At 34.7% G+C, this 15,000-nt stretch overlaps 1 protein-coding gene across 1 annotated transcript in view; it reads right to left on the bottom strand.

Annotated features, from left to right (window-relative positions):
* The window catches only part of sbf2 (SET binding factor 2), a 177,441-nt gene that overhangs the window by 96,900 nt on the left and 65,541 nt on the right, over positions 1 to 15,000 (bottom strand). Inside the window, 2 exon segments of the mRNA XM_059359455.1 lie at positions 7,459 to 7,564; positions 13,546 to 13,656. Coding sequence (XP_059215438.1) covers positions 7,459 to 7,564; positions 13,546 to 13,656 — 217 coding nt within the window.

The raw sequence follows: 15,000 nt of genomic DNA on the forward strand, positions 1-15,000 counted from the left end.
TCTGATTATAATGATATGTGTAAGAAATGCTGCCTCAGCACCACTAAAAAGGCTGAGCTGAAACTACAATAACTCTTTTTTTTATTTCAGAAAAGAACATCACATTGTCTGCACAGGCTAACGCTAAGGGCTTACTTTTATGTTTTTATTATTCAATCAAACATAATAGCTTTCAGAACAGAACTTTCCACTCTGCAGTCAAAAAACAGATTTGGAAGCGAAACATCAACACAGCAATAAAAAAAAACAAGTTTTATTGCAAGTTGAATAAATTTGGATTAGCAAACAGAAATTTTTGATCCACAATAATCCTTTTTTTAATCGTAAATGTTTTGCAGGACGGAAAGTTTTGTTCTCAAATTCTGTTTGGTTGCATTATAAAGACATAAAAGTAACCTCACGTACTGCACCCTGACTGATTTATCTGCAGCCTGTAGTAATGATAATAATGTTTTTTATTTTTAGAGCACTTTTCAAAACGCATGTTACATGCGCTTTACAAAGACAAGTTAAAAACAGACATGAAACAACAGATAAAAATAATGTTAGAGAATGACATAGTTCTGTGCAATTAAAAGACAGTTCAAGGGAAGGTAAAGTTCAGGTAACATTAGGAAAGACTCTCCGATAAAAGTATGTTTTAAGAAGAGATTTGACCCATTTAAGGCGGGAAAGCATTACCACATTTCTACCATTAAAACTGGGAAAGTGAGTACGTAGTTTTGTAGTATTTGTAGTTTTTTCCACCTATTTTCAGTCTCTTGGGCGATGAAATGCATCAGAATACATGTGGGAGTGTCGCAATGCATCATGGGACTTTTTCAGAACTTTGAAATCATCACCAGAAAAAAGACACAAAATGACCACAAAAAGACACAAAAGGACCAAAAAAAAGACACAAAATGACCAAAAAAGACACAAAAAGACACAAAATAACCAAAAAAAGCCACAAAAAGACAAAATTAACTAAAAAAAGGACACAAAATGACTAAAAAAAGACACAAAATGACTAAAAAAGACACACAAATCGACACAAAAAGACAGAAAAGACACAACATGACTAAAAAAGACACAAAATTACCAAAAAAGACACAAAATGACTAAAAAAACACACACAAAATGACCAAAAAAGACACAAAATGAGAATACATGTGGGAGTGTCGCAATGCATCATGGGACTTTTCCAGAACTGAAATCATGGTGAAGACGACTATAGCGGAGGGAGCTCAGATATAACAGCTATAAGCTCTCAAATACTTTTTGAATTTCATTTCTATCTGCTACAGAGGCTGAAAAATCTATTATTTAGTAGGAAGAGTTGACACTTCTGTTGAATTGACAGAAAAACTTCAGGTTTTAGGGGCTGATTTTAAAAAGTTTTTCAGTAATATTATCAATTAGGAAACCAGCAGAAAAAATACAAAATCACTTTCAGATTTCTTCATTTGCATTCAGTTGTTTTTGTGCATCTCTCAGTCACATCTGCAATAATATGAGTAAATATCAAAGCACATAATCTGCAATCCATCCACTGGTTTCATAAGCCAAGAAACCTGCTGGCTCACGATGACAAAAACAATAAATTTCCACCAGGAAATGGGTCAGTTTATGTGCAAAACTGAAGATAAACCCGAAGGGAAACTCATCTCCAAAAACAAAAGGAAATTACACGCTCTTACAGTATAAATAATATTTCAAATACCGATGTGAGAATCAGGAAGAATTCTAAGTTTGCAGTTCCTGTTATTGTTTCCTATCGAGCGACTGACAGAGTAATTCATCACACGTTGGAGTGATAAAGAGAGAGGAACCCTGGCAGACAGAGAGCGCCGCTGGGGGCGCTGGGTCTGGACGTCTGAAACTTCACTCATAAACAGGAAACGGAACAAAATCTGAGCTTTTAATGTGAACAGGCTTTTCAAAACGGAATCTTTTAGACATGTAGAGTGCAAATGTGCTCTGCTGGAGGGTAAAATGGGATAAATGTGGTGGATTAAGTTTATATTTTTGTTGTTTGTGCCGTGGTGTCTTTATGTATCCTGTGTTTATGTGTTTATATATGTTTGACAGTACACTGCAAAAAAGGTGTGTCTAAAAACAAGATAAAAACACTAAATCTGAGAGAAATGATCTTGCTGCATGGACAGATAATTTAACAAGACGAGATTTCTTGAATTTAGATTATTAAATCTAGAAATAAGCATGTTGTAGGTTTAAAATAAGAAATTAACTCTTTAAACAAGATAAATTAAAGCTGCAAGCAGCGATGAACTGGCCCGAGCAGAGTGACCTGATGATTATTTGTTTCTTACCAAGATAAAAAAACAACTTTAGATTTAGAAGTGTTCGATAATTTATCTTGTTTTTAAGGATTCATTTCTTATTTTACACACAATACACAAATTGACCAAAAAAGACACAAAAAGATAAAAAAAGACATAAATTTACCAAAAATATATGTAAAAATGACCACTAAAAAGACACAAATTGACAAAAAAAGACACAAAACGACCAAAAAACACACAAAATGACCAAAAATAGATGTAAAAATTACCACTAAAAAGACACAATGATGAAATTAACTCTTAAAACAAGATAAATTAAAGCTGCCAGCAGTGATGAACTGGCCCGAGCAGAGTGACCTGATGATTATTTGTTTCTTACCAAGATAAAAAAAACTTTAGACTTAGAAGTGTTAGATAATTTACCTTGTTTTAAGCGTTCAACATGCTTATTTCTAGATTTAATAATCTTAATTTAAGAAATCTTGTCAAGTGAAATTATCCGTCCATGCAGCAAGATAATTTCCGTCAGATTTACTGTTTTTATCTTGTCTATCTATCTAAATTCTGCAAAATGATCATTTTTGCAGCAGAGTTTTTTGTTCCTCGCCGCTCGTTTCATTCCTCCGGTTTCATAATCACACCTCGTCTTCAGGTGTTTACTTATCTTATGGAAACAGAAACGCACATCCGAGCTCTAAATAACAGTGACAGTAACATTCCTGGACAACAGAGGAGACAAAGGCAACAAACAACAAACAACAAGGCTGTTGATGGCGGTTTTATCTGGACCCGGAGGAGGGGGGGTCTGGGGGGGGTACTTCCTGTGCGGTGTGACATGTTTAACACACATTCCTCTCTGGTGACTGGAGTGACCTGTGCACACAGAACGATGTGGCGACCTGATGGCCTGCACAGCGACTGGCCAACCCTTATATGGACGTGAGGATGACCTAATAAGTGGAAGCGTGGAAGCACTTGTTCTCTCTGATCAGCTGACTGCAGATACTGACCTTCCTGTCAGCACGCAGCGGGAGGAGCTTTAAGGGCGGAGGAATGATTAACTTCCACTGTCTAACTGTCACTTTTTCTTGGTATTCCATGACGGTTTCACTCTCGATCACAGATTCCTGCATGAATTTGTTCTGCAGTACAATCCAAAACTAACTCATTTTCTATCAAAGTTGGATTAAGGAACATCTCATTTGATTTATGGGATTATAGATATATAAAGTTGTTACTTATACTTCTGGTGGCAAGCAAAAAAGCAAGAAGGTGGTTAAAACAAGACCCTACAATAGGAGAATGGTTAGATGTGGTCCATGATATATATACAATGGAAAAGTTGTCATATAGGCCTAAAATCAGATTAAGTTTGAGTCTTTTTTGTTTTGTTTTGTTTTGTTGTAATTGTCTATGTATATGCATGTTCCTTTTTCTTTATTTATTTTCTTTCAGATAATTAAAGTGAAACTCCCCCTTATGTTCAAACTGTTCATACTGTTAATACATAAAAATGTTAAAAATTGGGCCTGGGAAGAAAACTGATGCTGATATATAACTATGGATACAGATGGAAAATCCTGACAGTTCTCTTTTCTATGATTTAGTTTTCTTTTCCTTTTCTTTGCTTTTCCTATGTATCACGAACCTGTAAATCTAAGAGTAATTATGTTTTTGTTTTTCTAAAAGGAAAAATATCCTACATTGTATGAAACCTGTTGCCCTCAATAAAGATAAAATAAAATAATAATAATAATAATTTAAAAAAAGGACAAAACCAGTGGTGGAATGTAACTCAGTACACTAACTCAAGTACTTAGGAACTTTTTTAGAGATTCTATTCTAAAATCTAGAGATTTTTTAGAGATTTTTCTGCTCATGCATCCAAGTGTTATAACATCTTCTCTTTTATTTATTTATTTGCTACTTTTTATTAGTCTATTTTTATATTTTATCATGCTCTACTTCTTAATTATTTATTGATTGTTTTTATTTTTTCTTATCTAGCTTTTTTTTTTTTAACTTTTTATTGTTATTTACTTTTATATTTTTTATTTTATTTGATCTTACCTTATTTTATTTTTATTTATTTTATCTAATTAATTTCAAAGCGTTTTAATGGGATGGAGGGTGTTTGCTTGTTTCTATGTTTTGTTTTTATTATTATTATTATTATTACTTTCTCCTTTTTTATGTAAAGCACTCTGTGTTGCATCTGTCTTAAAATGAAAAGTGCTATACAAATAAAGTCTGATTGATTGATTGACTTTATTCTGGTATGATCAGAAGATAACCCTCTGCAGTATTCATATAGAAATACAGTTATTTTCTTCCACTGCATGATTTCCAGCACACATTATCTGTGGCCCACATTACTTGCAGCCGCTTCAGGACAAACAGTGCTGTGTAATTTACTGAAATGATTTAATAGAAGCAGGCTTATGAGGACTGACAGGCCATGACTGGGTTTTGTGTCAAGATTGCTTTGCTTTGTGTATCCAGATTGGCTGCAAATGCATGACTTCCACATAACCCTGATCACATGTGTATCGTGCGAGTACCCCCCATGTGCATGCTCAGCGATTGTCCAAACAAACAGGGGATGGTGTTAATACACTCCGGGAATAAAATCCACTCTGTTTTGAATCACATTCTTCTAATCAAATGAGGATAAATGAGGGCCAACTTTCCATTACAAATCAAATTTCAGGTGAATCATATTTAATTTCACCCTCAGCTCAAACAGATGTAGGCCTAGAGCTGCAAAAAGTAAACCAAATCCAATCTAAAATGACTTGAAAATCTAAAAATATTAAAGTACAAAAGCACACTTTGTCATTTATGCCAAAACCGTCATTTTGCTGAGGAAAGCGATAGGTGCACTCTCCAAACGCCACGAGTCACGCTCAATCAGACGTGTTATCGCTCTGACGAAGCACGATTTCCTGTGCAAATGGTTTACAGTGTGAAGCGTTAACATATTGAGCAACCACGGCAACGTGAAACCAGCAAACTGAACCAAATCTTCATCATGTGCTTGTTATCGCCTGGGCAAAAAATTACAGAAACAATGATGGGACAAAGTAGAAAACCACAATCTATGTGGCCTACAACACGTTTAGTTTAGGATTAATTCAAGCTCTTAATGGCTCATTGCTAAAGTCTCCTTACTGTAAAAAGTCAGTAACTCAAGTACTGTACTTGAGTAGAAGTTTTAGGAACGTGTATTTCACTAATTTCCATGTTATGTAACTTTATACTTCTACTAAACTACATTTTAGAGGCAAATATTGTACTTTTTACTCCACTACATTTAGCTGACAGCTTTAGTTTCTAAGCTTAAGTATAAAGAGTGGTTAGAGTACCTTACATGTATATTAAATTAAAAAACAGACCAATTCTATAAAGTGTGGGAATCAAGGTTATAATAGTTTTGGATTTTTCATTAGTTTTAGTTTTAATTTCGTTGTCAATTTTTGTTTTTAAATTCAGTTAGTTTTAATGAGTTTTTAGAGTGAGTTTGCCAGTTTTAATTAGTGTTTATTTTTTGGAAAATGCTTAATTTTTATTAGTTTTAGTTGTTTTGGAATGGGGTATTTGTTGCGTGCCAGATTAAAAAAAGTCACAATAAATGTTTCCTTTATTTCCTTTGTCTGATCCATCTCAGACCAAATAAATTCCATAATCAGAATTAGATTTCATATCAACCAAAAGGTTTACATGTGAAAAAAGTTGACAAAGACGGAGCACGTATTCCCTGTGCAAATCGTTTACAGAATCATGCAAACACGGCAACGTGAAACCAGCAAACTGAACCAAATCTTCATCATGTGCTCGTTCTCGCCCGGGCAAAAAATTACAGAAACAATGATGGGACAAAGCAAGAAAACCACATAATCTACCTTAAGACACGTTTAGTTTGGGATTAATCCAAGCTCTTAATGGCTCATTGCTAAAGTCTCCTTATTGTAAAAGTCCTCCAGTGCTGCAGGCAGTTCAGCACCACGTGACCAGCAAAGTAGCACGGAGCCTCTAAAAACCTTGAAAGGATCAGGAGGGAATGAATGTGAAATATGTCACACACATTAAGCTGCTTAATTTCATCAACTAACACCATGATGCCTCTAATGTGATTAAAACGAATGTTCTACGAGTGTCGGATCTGTCAGATTATTAACGCATAAATGGGAAATTATGCAGATTTCATTTGCACTTGGGTCCTCACAGCATTCTGACAAAATCATATATGTTTCACCTTCATTTGAACCCATTTAGACCTGAAACGCCTGGAAAAAATGCCTGTAAAACCAACAGAAGTGTCAACTCTTCCTACTAAATAATAGATTTTTCAGCCTCTGTAGCAGATAGAAATGAAATTCAAAAAGTATTTGAGAGCTTATAGCTGTTATATCTGAGCTCCCTCCGCTATAGTCGTCTTCACCATGATTTCAGTTCTGGAAAAGTCCCATGATGCATTGTGACACTCCCACATGTATTCTCATTTTGTGTCTTTTTGTGTTTTTTTTTTTTGTCATTTTGTGTCTTTTTTGTCAATTTGTGTCCTTTTTTTAGTCATTTTGTGTCTTTAAGTGTCCTTTTTTGGTCATTTTGTGTCTTTTTTGTCAATTTGTGTCTTTTTTTGTCAATTTGTGTCCTTTTTTCAGTCCTTTTGTATCTTTAAGTGTCTTTTTTTGGTCATTTTGTGTCTTTTTTTGGTCATTTTGTGTCTTTTTTGGTCATTTTGTGTCTTTTTGTGTCTTTTTTTGGTCGTTTCGTGTCCTTTTTTGTCATTTTGTGTCTTTTTTGTCAATTTGTGTCCTTTTTTAGTCATTTTGTGTCTTTTTTGTCAATTTGTGTCCTTTTTTAGTCATTTTGTGTCATTTTTGGTGATGATTTCAAAGTTCTAGAAAAGTCCCATGATGCATTGCGACACTCCCACATGTATTCTGATGCATTTCATTGGCCAAGACACCGAAAATAGGTGGAAAAAACTACAAATACTACAAAACGACATATCCTCTTTCCCGGCTTTAATGGGTTAAGGCTCAAAATAAGGTTTGCGGCTCCATTCTGACTGTTTTTCCCTTTTTTTTTTTTGGCCAACAATGTCTCTCTGGTTTGTAAAGGTTGCTGAGCCCTGAGTTAGTTAGTTACCACAGTGACAGTGACCCACCTAGCTGCTGGAAGAGCAGAGCAACACTTTTGCATGTGACAGGCAGCGTGTCGTTGAGAGGCGTCTGGATGAGCTGGCGGTCTCCTGCTCCCAGGCTAAACAGCTTCTGTAGAAGAAAAACACAGGCAGCAAAGGTCAGAAAGCAGTCATGGAAAAATCTCTACGGCCGTCACGTCCAAAAGGCCGAGCAGCTCTGCAACTGACAGTCATCCATTTAGATTTATAGGCGAGTGTGCTGCGGCTGTATTAAATAAAGAAGACACATGCTCCTCAGTGCTACATGGACAGTGCAGCTGCAGGACTGAATTAGCTGTTTGAATGAGTTTGCTTGTCATTGAGCGAAGAAAAACCTCAATTACATGTTCACCGAAATATAAGTGGTGGCGTGCACAGCTGCAGTGATATCACACAATCCTTAAAAAAGATTCTTCTTGAAAATAGATGTTTACTATGTCCAATATGAGTATGCAAAAGGTGCTCAGAAGGCTGTTTTGTTACATAAATAACTTTCTTAACCCTTTGATGCACAACATGGGTTAAAAATGACCCACATTGATTTCCCATGTTATTTCATGCTGGCTGTGTGTTTGAATATCTTTTTTTTTTTTATTACTAAAGATCATTATATCCATTTTTCCTTTCATACTTTATGAAGAAAAATATTTTTTTGTATTGTAACATCAAGTTTACACACATGGGTCAAAAATTACCTTGTGCATTAGAAGCATAGTGATAAAAAAAGGGGTTTTATGCAAAAAAATAAGAAATGAAAACAGAAAAATTAGGATGTATGATGATCAAAAACAAGTTATTTGAGGAAAACCTGCAATACTGAATGATGAAATTAATTTATTGCAAAGATAAAGAATATAAAAACTTAGTCGGGTCACTTTAGACCATGTTGTGCATCAAAGGGTTAAAGCATATTTAACATTATTATACATTTATGTGCATACAGTGTGCATTGCATTCACCGTCATTGCAGAAGCAGCAGCACACTTTACTGCCTGTTTGCTGTTGCTTTTCATGTATTTTTTGACACCATTTCTAAGTCATCTCAAGCTTTCTTTTGCATTTAAAATTCTGTGAAAAAAGTTTTCATTTAAGTGCATATTGGACAACATATGTACCAATAAAGATAGATCAGGGATGGGCAACTGGAGGCCCGGGGACGGCATACGGCCTGCACCCTCACTTGAAGTGGCCCTCAGTACAACTACATGCATTTGAGCATGAAATCTTAAAAGTGCAGTGTAAAAATGCACAAAATGAATTAATGTTGGTCTGCTGTTCTTGCACCGAAAACAAAAAATCACAGTAAGTGGTTATTTTTTATTTGCTTCAAACCTTTTGTATTCCTATTTATACTGTTAAACATGCAGTTGAGCATGAAATATGTTAAGTTACTGCACTGTAAACATATTTAAAATTGCAGTTTCATCATATCTGGTTAAGTGCATGGTCCTATTTGTGGCCCTGTGGTAGTGAACATGAAAAGTTGTGGCCCCCTGCAGCATTTAAGTTGCCCATCTCTGAGATAGATGCTGATATATCTACAATAGGTCAATAACGGCCGATAATATGATATACTGATATTTCCGTATTGCTCGAAGAAAAACTTTTTTTTTAAAGATATATATATATATATATAATGAGGCTGTGATCTGTTGTATGTATGTGTGTTGGAATGTATTGTTTTTTATGTCTTTTATACACCTGGAGTGCAACCAAATTGCCCAAGTTGTCACAAATAAACTATACTTGACTTGACATTTCCATAGTGTGTATCTTGTGCAAAAAAGTGCATTTACTGATTAAATGAGTCAAACTGGTAATGCAAAACCTGTGCTTTGTGTATCAAAGTCTTCCACGTTACAGTGGGAGGGGAGAAGAGGTTGTTATCTCAGCGTCTCCATTCATACGATTCTTGACATAGCGAGATGTTGAACTAGGTGCTGCTTTGATAAATGAGTCTGTTCCACTGCTGCAGCTCTGCCTGAAGGCAGACTGGAGGACTGAGGACTTTAAGTGGCGTCTTGCTGGGGAACAGGCCAAATTCTTCCTCTTACAGCACATTAGCCATCGCTTAGAACAAAGTCTGATTTCTACCCAGTGGCACTTATAAACTTACAGTCATTTTCCAATATGATTTAGACACATTTTGGCTCCAGGGTGTTTTTCCAAAGGTGTTTTTTGGAAATTTTGTCTTTTTTTTGTAATTTTGTGTCTTTTTTAGTAATTTTGTGTATTTTTTTTGGTCATTTTGTGACTTTTTTGGGTCATTTAGTGTCTTTTTTTTAATAACGGTTTGTCTTTTTTTTGTCATTTTGTGTCTTTTTAAAGTAATTTAGCGTTTTTTTAGTTATTTTGTGTCTTTTTTTTGGGTCATTTTTTGTCTTTTTTAAGTAATTTAGTTTTTTTTCTGTCACTTTGTGTCTTTTTTTTAAAAGTCATTTTGTGTCTTTTTTTTATAGTAATTTTGTGTCTTTTTTAGTAATTTGGTGTATTTTTGGGTCATTTAGTGTCTTTTTTTAATAACTGTCTTTTTTTGTCATTTTGTGTCTTTTTAAAGTAATTTAGCGTTTTTTCAGTTATTTTGTGTCCTTTTTTTTGGTCATTTTGTGTCTTTTTTAAGTAATTTAGGTTTTTTTTCTGCCATTTTGTGTCTTTTTAAAAAAAAAATATTTTTTTGTCTTTTTTTTTTTCGTAATTTTGTGTCTGTTTTTGGTCATTTTGATACTGCCTCCAGCGGCCCCCAGGGAATTTGAGTTTGAGACCCCTGCTTTAAACCTTTTGTATTCCTATTTATACATTTGAACATGGAATATATTAAGTTACTGCAATTCATACAATTCTTGACATAGCGAGATGTTGAACTAGGTGCTGCTTTGATAAATGAGTCTGTTCCACTGCTGCAGCTCTGCCTGAAGGCAGACTGGAGGACTGAGGACTTTAAGTGGCGTCTTGCTGGGGAACAGGCCAAATTCTTCCTCTTACAGCACATTAGCCATCGCTTAGAACAAAGTCTGATTTCTACCCAGTGGCACTTATAAACTTACAGTCATTTTCCAATATGATCGAGACACATTTTGGCTCCAGGGTGTTTTTCCAAAGGTGTTTTTTGGAAATTTTGTCCTTTTTTTTGGTCATTTTGTGTCTTTTTTAGTAATTTGGTGTATTTTTTTTGTCATTTTGTTTCTTTTTTTTGGTCATTTTGTGTCTTTTTTAGTAATTTGGTGTATTTTTTTTGTCATTTTGTTTCTTTTTTAAGTAATTTAGTGTCTTTTTTTAATAATTGTGTGTCTTTTTTGTCATTTTGTGTCTTCTTTAAGTAATTTAGGGTTTTTTCAGCTATTTTGTGTGGGGTTTTTTTTGGTCATTTTGTGTCTTTTTTAAAGTAATTTTGTGTCTTTTTTTTTGTAATTTTGTGTCTTTTTTAGTAATTTTGTGTATTTTTTGGGTCATTTAGCGTCTTTTTTTTAATAATTGTGTCTTTTTTGTCATTTTGTGTCTTTTTTAAGTAATTTAGCATTTTTTCAGTTATTTTGTGTCTTTTTTTGGGGTCATTTTGTGTCTTTTTTAAGTAAATTTTTTTTTTCTGTCACTTTGTGTCTTTTTTTTAAAAGTAATTTTGTGTCTTTTTTTTTTTTAGTAATTTTGTGCCTTTTTTAGTAATTTGGTGTATTTTTTGGGTCATTTAGTGTCTTTTTTTTAATAACTGTGTGTCTTTTTTTTGTCATTTTGTGTCTTTTTTAAGTAATTTAGTTGTTTTTTCTGTCACTTTGTGTCTTTTTTTTTAGTAATTTTGTGTCTTTTTTTTTTAAATTTTGTTTCTTTTTTAGTAATTTGGTGTATTTTTTGGGTCATTTAGTGTCTTTTTTTAATAACTGTGTGTCTTTTTTTTTTCATCTTTTTTTTTGGTCATTTTGGTACTGCCTCCAGCGGCCCCCAGGGAATTTGAGTTTGAGACCCCTGCTTTAAACCTTTTGTATTCCTATTTATACATTTGAGCATGAAATATGTCAAGTTACTGCAATTCATACGATTCCTGACATAGCGAGATGTTGAACTAGGTGCTGCTTTGATAAATGAGTCTGTTCCACTGCTGCAGCTCTGCCTGAAGGCAGACTGGAGGACTGAGGACTTTAAGTGGCGTCTTGCTGGGGAACAGGCCAAATTCTTCCCTCTTACAGCACATTAGCCATCGCTTAGAACAAAGTCTGATTTCTACCCAGTGGCACTTATAAACTTACAGTCATTTTCCAATATGATTTAGACACATTTTGGCTCCAGGGTGTTTTTCCTAAGGTGTAAGTCAGTAATCTGTTGCCTGGTTCGCTGCATTTATAGCCTCAATTTCTGACACTTGGCTACCGAAACTGCAGCAAACAAAATGCTTTTTTACGGCCTGAGTAATGAATAATAATATATATTTCTCTGAACTGTTATAAACACAATTTAAGAGCTCTGGTGTCTGCTGTCCTACTCCAGACTGAGCTATTTTGCTCCACATAACATGATGGAAAAAATGATGAATATGTATCAGAAAAATTACAGCCTGTGGCTGAACATCAATCTCTGGCACCGTCTGAACACGACATTCCTGATTGGCTGCACAGCAAACATAAATCATTTTAGTAGCTGGACCATTGAGCCTCAGCCATCACCTCCACAACAATCACCGCCTCACACTGGAACAGGCCCACTTTAACCTTTTCTAGCTCCGAACCCTCTGGTCTTAAGCTGCCTTTTCCACCAAGAGGTTCCTGGAAATTTTATTACAGGGACTATTTTTCAAGGAACTTAAAGGTTAATTCTGCCTACTCTTGTCAGCGTGTTATGTAGTGGTCTTAAGATATATGAGAAATATGGAAATTAGTCCGCTGACATATGAAAAAGTAACATATAAGACATGGGACGAGGGCTGCACACTGCAAAAAAGGAGTGTCTAAAAACAAGATAAAAACAGTAAATCTGAGGGAAATGTTCTTGCTGCATGGACAGATAATTTACCTTGACAAGATTTCTTAAATTAAGATTATTAAATCTAGAAATAAGCATGTTGAACACTTAAAATAAGAAATTAACTCTTAAAACAAGATAAATTAAAGCTGCAAGCAGCGATGAACTGGCCTGAACAGAGTGACCTGATGATTATTTGTTTCAAACCAAGATAAAAAAAACTTTTTGTGTCTTTTTTTTGGGTCACTTTATGTCTTTTGATTATTTTTTGGTCATTTTGTCTTTTGGTTTTTTTTTTTGGTAATTTTACGTCTTTTTTGGTCTTTATTTTGTCTTTTTGTGTCTTTTTTTGTCTTTTTGCGTTTTTATGCATCTTTTTGTGCTTTTTTGTGTCATTTTTTTGGTCATTTTACATATTTTTGTGTCTTTTTTTGTCTTTTTTGGTCCTTTTGTGTTGTTTTTGGTCCTTTTGTGTCTTTTTGGGTTTCTTTTTTTGGTGTTTTTTTGTGTCATTTTTGTCTTTCTTTGTCTTTTTTATGGCTATTTTTGTCTTTTTTTGGTCATTTTGTGTCTTTTTACATATTACCAAGATAAAAAAAACTTTAGATTTAGAAGAGTTACATAATTTATCTTGTTTTAAGAGTTAATTTCTTATTTTAAGCACTCAGCATGCTTATTTCTCGATTTAATAATCTTAATTTAAGAAATCTTGTCAAGGTAAATTATCTGTCCATGCAGCAAGATCATTTCCCTCAGATTTACTGTTTGATCTGGTTTTTAGACACATTTTTTGCAGTGCAGGGGTTAAAACTCTGCAGCCTGCATGCACTGTGACCGTGAAGCGGTTGAAGCAGCCGTGCTGTGTGTGTTTGACCAATCAGTGACAGTCATTCATGCAAACCCCGCCCCGAAATCTCCTATACTTTCAGAAAGTACTACCCCGCTGAACCAGGGTCAGTTTCGGGGGTAAAATGACTCCAGAACTTAATTAAGACGCTGGTTCCTGCAGTTGAAACACAATGAATTCCTTTAAAAGGGTTTTAGTCCCTTTTGGGAAAGTTCTTGTGGTCAAAAAGGGGCTATACAGATTTTTTTTGGTCATGTTTTGCATCAGTGAAGACTTACCTGGGATCCACCTGCAACTGGGACCTGGAATGTGAAGAGGTTTGCCACCAGACCTTCTAAAGGGAAACTCAAGCTGTCGATGTGCACCGTGTAGATCAGACCCAGGCAGCCCTGAAAGGACAACAGAGACATTACACATGAGCACATATAGACAATAAATACTCTATAACAGGGATGGGCAACTGGAGGCCCGGGGGCCACATACGGCCCTCACCCTCACTTGAAGTGGCCCTCAGTAAATCACATGCAATTGAGCATGAAATCTTAAAAATGCACTGTAAAAATGCACAAAATTACTTCTTGCAATTAATGTTGGTCTGCTGTTCTTGCACTGAGAAAAAAATAAATCACAGTAAGTGGTTATTTTTCATTTACTCTAAATCATGGGTCTCAAACTTGCGGCCCTCGTGATGATATTTTGTGGCCCCCTACTTGATATGAAAGTTTAATGTGAGTTTTGGATGAATGGCACTTTACCGTATTGTGTGTGGAAGGTCCCTTTAATTACTTTTTTTTTTTGATAGTTCTGTGTCTTTTCTTAGTAATTTTGTGGGTTTTTTTTAGGAAATTTTGTCTTTTTTTTGTAATTTGGTGTATTTTTTTGGTCATTTGGTGTATTTTTTAAAGTAATTTAGTTTTTTTTCTGTCATTTTGTGTCTTTTTTTATTTTTATTTTTAGTAATTTTGTGTCTTTTTTTGGTCATATTTATACTGCCTCCAGCGGCCCCCAGGGAATTTGAGTTTGAGACCCCTGCTTTAAACCTTTTGTATTCCTATTTATTCATTTGAGCATGAAATATGTTAAGTTACTGCACTGTAAACATATTTAAAATTGCAGTTTTATCATATCTGGTTATATCTGGTAAAAGTGCAGTGTAAAAATGCACAAAATTACTTCTTGCAATTAATGTTGGTCTGCTGTTCTTGCACTGAAAACAAAAAGAAATCATAGTAAGTGGTTATTTTGTATTCGCTTCAAACCTTTTGTATTCCTATTTATACTGTTAAACATGCATTTGAGCATGAAATATGTTAAGTTACTGCACTGTAAACATATTTAAAATTGCAGTTTCATCATATCTGGTTAAGTGTACGCTCCTATATGTGGCCCTGTGGTAGTGAACATGAAAAATTGTGGCCCCCTGCAGCATTTAAGTTGCCCATCCCTGCTCTAAATAAACATCAATATTACAGCTCATGGTTAAACATTGTCTGATATTTAGTTAATGTTTTATAGCAGTTTTAATGCACCTACATGTAGGAACAGAACAAGCTATTAACATGAATAGGAAGGCTGGCCGCGAGTCTGTAAAACCTGTGATCTAGTCAGTCTGTGATGAAAAGATTAGAGGTGCTTATGCTCCTTTGTCTCATTTACTTTAGTGAATTGTTGCTCACTCTTAAGCAAACTGAGGCCTATTTTGCAGACAGTACAAAGCAGATAAGCGTCATCTC

Source organism: Centropristis striata, chromosome 2 (genome assembly GCF_030273125.1).
Source record: "Centropristis striata isolate RG_2023a ecotype Rhode Island chromosome 2, C.striata_1.0, whole genome shotgun sequence".
In the NCBI taxonomy this organism is placed as follows: Eukaryota; Metazoa; Chordata; class Actinopteri; order Perciformes; family Serranidae; genus Centropristis; species Centropristis striata.